This window comes from Triticum dicoccoides, chromosome 6A (genome assembly GCF_002162155.2).
Source record: "Triticum dicoccoides isolate Atlit2015 ecotype Zavitan chromosome 6A, WEW_v2.0, whole genome shotgun sequence".
Taxonomy (NCBI): Eukaryota; Viridiplantae; Streptophyta; class Magnoliopsida; order Poales; family Poaceae; genus Triticum; species Triticum dicoccoides.
This window is the reverse complement of record NC_041390.1, coordinates 531038861-531047245: the sequence shown is the minus strand read 5'-3', so window position 1 is coordinate 531047245 and position 8385 is coordinate 531038861. Positions and strand designations below refer to the sequence as shown.

Sequence of the window (8385 nt, the reverse complement as noted above, 5' to 3'; positions counted from 1 at the left end):
CTCCCTTCCACCTCCGCCCCTACCTCCACTACCCGCAGGATCCCCAGCCCCCCATGCCCCGCCCGGTCATCCCCTTCCCCATGCCCAACCCGAACGCGAACCCCAACCCGGGCGCTAACCCCATGGCCGCCGGGGGCGCCAACCCCGGCGCCCGCCTCATGCAGCTGCTCGGCAGCTCCGGGTCGGGCCACCTCGAGTCCGCGGTATCTATGCCCCCGCCGTCGTCGGAGTTCGCCGCCGCGCAGCCGTCGCCGCTCCCGGCGATGCCATCCGCGCCGCCGGCGAGGATGCTCAGCAGCACCAGCAGCAAGGTGCCGAGAGGTCGGCTTCTGGGTGGCGGGGACAAGGCGGTGCACAACGTTGACTCGAGGCTGCCTGGGGAGGCGCAGCCGCCACAGCTGGAGGTGACGCCGATCACCAAGTACACGTCAGACCCAGGTCTTGTGCTGGGCAGGCAGATCGCTGTAAACCGGACGTACATCGTCTATGGGCTCAAGCTGGGGAACATCCGTGTGCTAAACATCAACACCGCGCTTCGGTCACTGCTCCGTGGCCATACACAGGTATATATTTTAGTCCAGAGAGATAAATTGTTGGTTAGTTCTATGTAGAAATGCTCATCCACAAATTGAATCGCTGGGTAGTGGGTAGTGGGTGTTAATGATGAATGATGTATTTAGCTAAGGGAAAGGATCTGAAAAGTTCAAAGTGTAGATACTGCATTCCCCATACGCTAGAATAAAATACCTTATACATTTTCGGGTGAAACCATTTTCAGATATTTTGTTATCATCACATTCAGTTGCATGTTATTTTGAAAACAACCTCTGATACATTATTATTTGTATCGATGTCATGACGAGGCTGATGAATTAATTATGTATTAATAGATATGTTAATTCTGAATTTATGTTGGCTAGACCGTTAAGAAGGGCTGAATTAGCTTATTTCAGTGAATTTGAACATTCTATGTGGATGACACTCATGGAATAATCACTGCCCATAAGGCCGTTACTGTGTGGTCGTTTGCTCGTGCTCAAATTCAGCAATTTTAATTTATAAAATATTGTATGTAAACTTGTCCCGCAATTTAAGTGTTCAAGGAAGTGACTGAGGATTTCTGATGTCAATATTTGTCAATATCTTTAGATGGTAATTGGTTATGCACTCCTCATTTTCACGTGGGTGCGAATTTTACTAAGTATATGAAAGTGCATTTGTTTCTTATGGCTTGTGTTCTTTCTTCTTTAGAGGGTCACGGACATGGCTTTCTTCGCTGAGGACGTCCATCGTTTAGCAAGGTACTGTGTATGGAACAATAACATAATCTGAATTTGTTCACCCAGTTGGCAGCACAACAAAAAGTTATCTTCACTCTCCTTTGGAGATCACATATTTAACATTGTCTGAGGTTATTTATCCTATATAAAAATAGCTAATCCTTTTCCTTATTCTTTATAATTGTGTGGGTCATGTATGCTAAGTTGCTCTCTTCTGCTGCAGCGCAAGTGTGGATGGACGGATATACGTGTGGAGGATTGATGAGGGGCCCGATGCAGAAAATAAACCACAAATTACAGGAAAGATAGAAGTTGCCATACAAATTGTAGGTGATGCTGTAGCTTACCATCCAAGGATATGTTGGCACTCTCATAAGCAAGTAAGGCATCATTTACATAACATTTGCCACCTCCAAGTTCATTTTGCATCTCAACTCACTAATGGAGTTGCATGTTTATCCTACAGGAACTTCTGTTTGTTGGAATCAGAAACTGTGTCTTAAGAATAGACACAACTAAAGTTGGAAGGGGAAGAGACTTTAGTGTTGAAGAACCTATCAAATGTCATCTTGATGAGCTTATTGATGGTGTACGCTTGGTTGGTAGGCATGATGGTGATGTGACAGATTTGTCCATATCTCAGTGGATGACTACCCGACTGGCTTCAGGATCAAATGATGGCACGGTTTGTATCAAATACTCTCCTATTTATTGTGAAAATTTGAATTCTGCGGAATTGGGAGAAGTATTTTCTGAATGGTATTCTTGAATATGCCATCAGATTCTAGTTCTTCTGAGCAATATGGAAGCTTATTTCCTCTTTCATTTCACTGAATAAATTGTATAAAAAACCATTGATTAAAATATGACTGAATTTTCCATCGATAGGCTTGCAGAGTTAATTATTTTTATTCTGGTTGCAGAGTTTTTTTTAATAGTATCCTAATACTTTGTTCTCTTGTCGTTTCAAAGCACCTTTCTCTTAAGAAAGGAAAGCAAACCATATGTCTCGTGGAAATAGTTCATCGAATGATATGTGGTTTGGACTGTCTCCCCCTTGATTTGATGGTTTTGACTGCATTTACGCTGTTGTAGTCAGCAATATATACCATATAAAATTATTTGCAGTGCATAGAAAAACTGTGAAGTACGTTTCACCTGCTATGTTCGCGTAACCTCGATTGATGGTTATCAGGTGCTGTCTGGTTACTGCTAATAGTCGGTTGAAAACTAACATCAGCTGCTAGGTTAAGCACTAATGAGGCTGCCGGCAATTTTTCGACTTAGTTGGCCTCTCTTTTCCCTGTTAGACATTATTTTATTTAGAGAAGTGCTGATCATCCTTACTAAGCACATTTGTAATGTATATTGGTTTATTTTGCAGGTAAAGATTTGGGACGATCGCAAGTTAGCACCTCTATCGATTCTAAAGCCACATGATGGTCAAGCTGTTTACTCAGTTGCCTTTCTTACAGCACCTGAGCGCCCGCATCATATAAATCTCATCACTGCTGTATGCACTCTTGCACAGATTACTTAATTTGTCCCAATGATTGCTTAGTTTTACTTGCCTTTTTGAAGCACACGCTTTTGTTGGGGCATCTTGCTCAGTTTTACAACGTTACATATACCAAAACACAATGACATATATTAATTAGGAATGAACTATAAGGTGCCTGTACCACTTGAGTTTTAGTAAAATCTAAACGGAGCTGTATTTGCCTACAATTGCCAAGGGACAAAGAGGCAAAGACTCTGCTCGTGGTTTGGATAGTCTGTGAAATGCTACATTATATAATGTTCAAATGGTAGACTCATTTTGTAGATATTCTATTTCTGTTAGAAATGATCAGTTAATGTGATTCTGCTCTTATCATCTTCTGAGAAACAGAATAATTGACTGCATGTTGTGCAAATATGTTAACAGATGTCTTACATGCTATTCTGGTTCTTAATGCAGGGTCCTCTAAACCGAGAAATTAAAATTTGGGCTTCTACTAATGAAGAAGGTTGGTTGTTGCCAAGCGACTCTGAGACTTGGAATTGCACGCAGACTCTGGAACTTGTTAGTTCTCTGGAACCTAAAGTCGAGGAGGCATTTTTCAACCAAGTCGCAGTGCTGCCTCAAGCAAGCATTATCTTACTTGCGAATGCGAAGAAGAATGCTATTTACGCTGTGCATGTTGAGTATGGCTCAGACCCCGCTTCTACCCGCTTGGATTATATCGCAGATTTTACAGTCGCGATGCCTATTTTAAGTCTTACTGGCACACATGAAAGCCAACCTGATGGTGAGCAGGTAGTTCAAGTCTATTGTGTCCAAACAATGGCCATCCAGCAGTATGGGCTGGAGTTATCACTTTGTTCGCCTCCTACATCTGACACTACCTCATTTGGAAGAGACCCTGCTATTTCACGTGTTTATGATACACCTCTGGAAGTGGTAGGAGCAGAGTCATCCACGGGAACTAGCTTTACAGATTCTTATACCATCGGTACTTCGAGTAAACAATCAACTTTTGATCAGACTGCAGGTAAAACAATTACCATGTCTCATTCAATTGCTTCAGTTAATTAAGAGTTTTCTTTTGCTTATGATTTATCTCATTATCTGCAGAGTTTGATCTTAAGCCATCAGCTCCACCACTTACATACACAGAAGGTGATGGTTCTGCGCATCTTCAGTCTGCCCCTCTTGCATCAAACACTGATCTTACTGGATCAGGACCATCAGTAGGCAACCGTGACAAAGACCAATCAGCTTTTGATTATTCGACAAGCCGAATCACTGAGCCAGTTGCCTTGACTAGGCAAGATACACCCATGCCAAAACCAGTTGCCCTCGCTAGGCAAGATACACCCATGCCAAAACCAGTTGCCCTTGCTAGGCAAGATACACCCATGCCAAAGGACAATTTTGGAAAGGATGAATTAAGAGACAGCCACAGTGATGTTCAGATGCTCCCAAATCCTCGCATGATGTTTAAGGTAGGAGGAAATGCCACTCATCTCATAACTCCATCTGAAATTATATCAGGTGCTCTGTCTGCTGAAAGCAATCAGATCTCTAAATCTGATGGCGCAAAAATCCAGGATGACTCTATTAGTAGCCCTCGGATTGCAGAAGTGGAAGCAAAACATGTCGATGAGAGTAAATCTAATCATGATTTGGAACTTGAAGCTGTCAAGGAAGCTCAAGTTGTCTGTGAGAACTCAGAGAAAGATCAAAATTCGTTGGAGCAAACTGTTGAAATGATCAGTGAGCGTTCAGTAACAACTGATAAGTATAGCGTGGAAGAATCACGGTCACCATCTGATAGACTGGTCCCTGACCATACTGGTGCTGCTGGAGAAAATGTTTCAAACAAAACCGTAGAAAAACCTGGCATAAGTGACTCCTCTGTGTCTAGGGAGCAATCATCTTCATATACAAAGGACAAGGTTTTTCATCCTCAAGCATCTGGTCAGTCATCACCTTCTACAAGTGCATTTAACTCAACTGAGTCTTCACATGAACCTGTCAGCAGTGCATACCCTCCTATTCAATCCTCTTCAGAAGTTGCCGATATGCTGCAACAGGTGAGCATTGCATTAAACTATTCTCTTATCTATGTACTCTGAAGTAACTTTAGTCGAATGGAGTTGCTTGTAGTATTCTGGAGTTCTACTTGCTGTTTGGACTTTGCAATACGACCGTCTTGGCCTCCTATTGCAATACGACCATCGTGGTCTCTTTGCCATCCGGCCTGCAATATGAAACTAATGCTTCTTTGATGTACTATTGTACTGTACTAACGTCAACAGCAATTTGCATATAAGCTCTAGTTTTACATGTCGATAATATTTGGCCTGAATTCAAGAGTAATTTGGCTGTTGACTGGTTATTAGACTTGCTACTACTAGAAAATCACAGGGTTGTCCTTTCTGAAGACAGTTTCTTTATGCTTAGTTTAGATTGGGCTGGGAAGTGGGAACCAATGTGACCCTGCAGCCTGCCAACCTGGCATAAACTTGGCGCAGTTTCAAGTTTAAAATCAATGTGAGTACTGAGTAGGATAGGCTGAGGTTGGAATCCCATTCAATTCCTGGTCCATCCAAACTAGGTGTTACGGATACAAATTCCTTATAGACTCTGGTAGTTTTCTTGTTTCTCACGTCCTGCATGTAAACACACATTCTTAAATATTTTGTTGAGATGCATGAGAAAATCTGTACAGGTAAAATTGTCATTTCATTCTGGGTTTCACTGGGAAAAAAGCACTGGCCTAATTGGAATGAAGATCCATGGAGTGACAACCGTGGTATCCCATCTAGTATTGGCCCACTTGTCCAGTACCCTGAGTTGGACATGATGTAGCCATCTATGGCCAACTTAACAATTGTGCCTGCTTGTAAAATCAGCAAATATCTACTCTTTTTTTAGGAAAAGATATACTTGGTTTGTTTTGATTTGTCACTTGACTAGTGCTATTAGATGGTGAGAATTCTAGGTTATAACACTATGGCTTTTAGATCAGCGTTATATGAGTATGAGCTTCAGTTTATTTACTGTGTGGTCGCGTGTCTTGCAGCTAATAGCCATGCAGAAGGATATGCAGAAGCAGCTAGGTACTATCGTTATTGCTCCCATTGCGAAGGAAGGCAAAAGAATTGAAACATCACTAGGCCGTACAATGGAAAAATCTATCAAGGCTAGCATTGATGCCTTGTGGGCTCGTTTCCTGGAGGAGAACACAAAACGTGAGAAGGCTGAAAGGGAGCGAATGCAGCAAATGACCACTCTCATCACAAGCTCAATAAACAAGGACCTTCCTGCTATGTTGGATAAGTTAGTAAAGAAAGAAGTTTCTTCACTTGGACCTGTTGTTGCACGGGCAATGACACATATTATTGAGAAGTCCTTAACTTCTATAGTTGCTGATGCAGTTCAGGTTGTGCCTAACTTCCTGTTGCATTTGTTGTTCTTGCTTTTGCCACCCTTGCTCTTGTTTGACTGTTTGCTTTTAGAAAGCGGTGGGTGACAAGGTGGTGAATCAGCTGGACAAATCTGTTACTGCAAAACTTGAAGCTACACTTGCTAGGCAAATCCAAATGCAATTTCATACATCTGTAAAACAGACTCTTCAGGTATGTATCATCTTGTAGTTTGTTCTTATAGATGGTATTCTAGCAGCTCTTATGTGGCATGTTACATGTTGCATCTGATTTGTTTGTCGTGCCTTTGTTTCTCAGTAGATTGCTTAAGTTGTTCATCTATATATGAAATTTACTGTAAGATCAATTTGTTTTAGCTTTGCTAGATGTACTAATTTGTTTTAAATGGATGTATGCAGGATGTTTTACGCACTAGCTTTGAATCATTGCTTGTTCCAGCATTTGAACAATCATGCAAGACAATGTTTGAGCAAGTAGACAGTGCATTCCAGAAAGGAATGTCTGAGCATGCTGTTGCTATTCAGCAGCAGGTTGAGGCAGCACATACTCCATTGGTGCTTACTTTAAAGGTAGGATATTTGTTATTTGGAATGGCTGGAAATAGCAAGTTAAAAGTATGCATTTTTCCTTTCCAATTGTATAATAACAAAAATGTTTATATAATTACTTTTCAGGAAACTATCACTTCTGCGTCCTCAATCACCCAGAATCTCACATCAGAGTTACTTGATGGGAATCGCAAAATTTTGGCGCTGGTTACATCTGGCAATGCCAATGCGCAAAATACAAATGTTCTGCAGCCCAACAATGGTCCTATCACTGGCCCGCCAGAGGTGCTGAATTCTGAAACCTTTTAAACTTACACATTTTTTCTGATTGGCGACCTGTCTAAGCCGTTTGATGTAGTATGGGTATGCCTATTGGGTATTGAGGGATGAGTCTTCAATCTTATTTTCCTTGTCTTAGGTAAATAATATGATGATTGGTGACATCACATCTATATAATTTTCATGTGCCCTGCAATTTTTCAGGTCGAGGCACCATTAGACCCGATGAAGGAGCTGGGAAGACTGCTAGCTGAACACAAATTTGACGAGGCTTTTACAGTAGCACTTCAAAGAAGTGACGTGTCAATTGTGTCTTGGTTATGCTCTCAGGTATCGTCGTCCTTGATTGGTCAGCTAATGCTGAGCTATATGACCCTTGTTCATTAACTTGCTCATACTGGAATAGCTGTGTTGGATTTGTTATAGCTCTACCCTCTTGTACAGGTTGATTTGCGTGGATTATGTACAATGGCCCCAGTCCCTCTGAACCAGGGAGTCCTCCTAGCCCTACTCCAGCAGCTAGCAGTTGATATTGGCATCGAGACATCCCGGAAAATTCAGTGGATGACAGATGTTGCCATGGCGATCAATCCGACAGACCAAGTCATCGCCATACATGTGAGGCCCATCTTCGAGCAAGTCTACGCCAAATTGGCTCACCACCGGTCGCTCCCCACCACCAGTCCATTGGATAACAGCAATCTTCGCTTGCTTATGCATGTCATCAACTCAGTTCTGCTTAGCTACAAGTGATTCTAGCTGGCTGCAGAAACAACGGGGGAGTATGATGGTCTATTCTTTCTTTGTATAGAGAGAAATTTTTGAAAAGCAAGGGAAACCTAGAAGGACGATGGAAACTGTCACCAAGAAAAATTGTTAAGGGCTGATGTGCCCGCCCCCTGGTGTAAATTAGGCTTGTATTGGACTTAAATTGGAGTATTTCCATGTGAACTGTCTACAAGTCTCTTTGTTCTTGAGCACACAGTCGTCCTTTGTAGCTCCAAGTTTTGATAGTGGTAGCAGCCGCTTGCACTGGTGAGTGGCTGTTGCTTTCACCCAAAATATGATTGATGTTGTTTGTGTGTGGAAGCTGCTGACGTCTTGATTTTTCATGTACCTGCCTGTTGCTGTTGCAGCTTATCGTCTGTACAGCTATGTATGGACTACTGACGTGGGATTGGGAACCGGGTGGACGCCTGGAAGCCGGTGACACTTCGAGCTTTGTCTGTGTCAGGCCGTTAGCCACACATCCTCATGTGATCGTTGCATGTATGTGGCAGCCGAAAAGCTTTTTTTGGGCAGGGTGGGTGGGTTTTGGTGCATTATGCTGCTGCATTAGAGCA

General features: G+C 42.5%; 1 protein-coding gene across 1 annotated transcript in view; it reads left to right on the top strand.

Annotated features, from left to right (window-relative positions):
- Positions 1-8131, top strand: part of LOC119317704 (enhancer of mRNA-decapping protein 4-like) — an 8900-nt gene extending 769 nt beyond the window's left edge. The window contains exons 2-14 of the mRNA XM_037592197.1: positions 1-563; positions 1252-1301; positions 1504-1660; positions 1747-1965; positions 2665-2793; positions 3241-3814; positions 3898-4859; positions 5852-6211; positions 6288-6407; positions 6614-6784; positions 6890-7048; positions 7247-7372; positions 7487-8131. The exon at positions 1-563 is cut by the window's left edge and continues 5 nt beyond it. Of these exons, the coding sequence (XP_037448094.1) occupies positions 1-563; positions 1252-1301; positions 1504-1660; positions 1747-1965; positions 2665-2793; positions 3241-3814; positions 3898-4859; positions 5852-6211; positions 6288-6407; positions 6614-6784; positions 6890-7048; positions 7247-7372; positions 7487-7795 (3899 nt within the window). The 3' untranslated portion in view covers positions 7796-8131. The remainder of the gene's footprint in view (positions 564-1251; positions 1302-1503; positions 1661-1746; positions 1966-2664; positions 2794-3240; positions 3815-3897; positions 4860-5851; positions 6212-6287; positions 6408-6613; positions 6785-6889; positions 7049-7246; positions 7373-7486) is intronic.
- Positions 8132-8385: the final 254 nt, after the last annotated feature.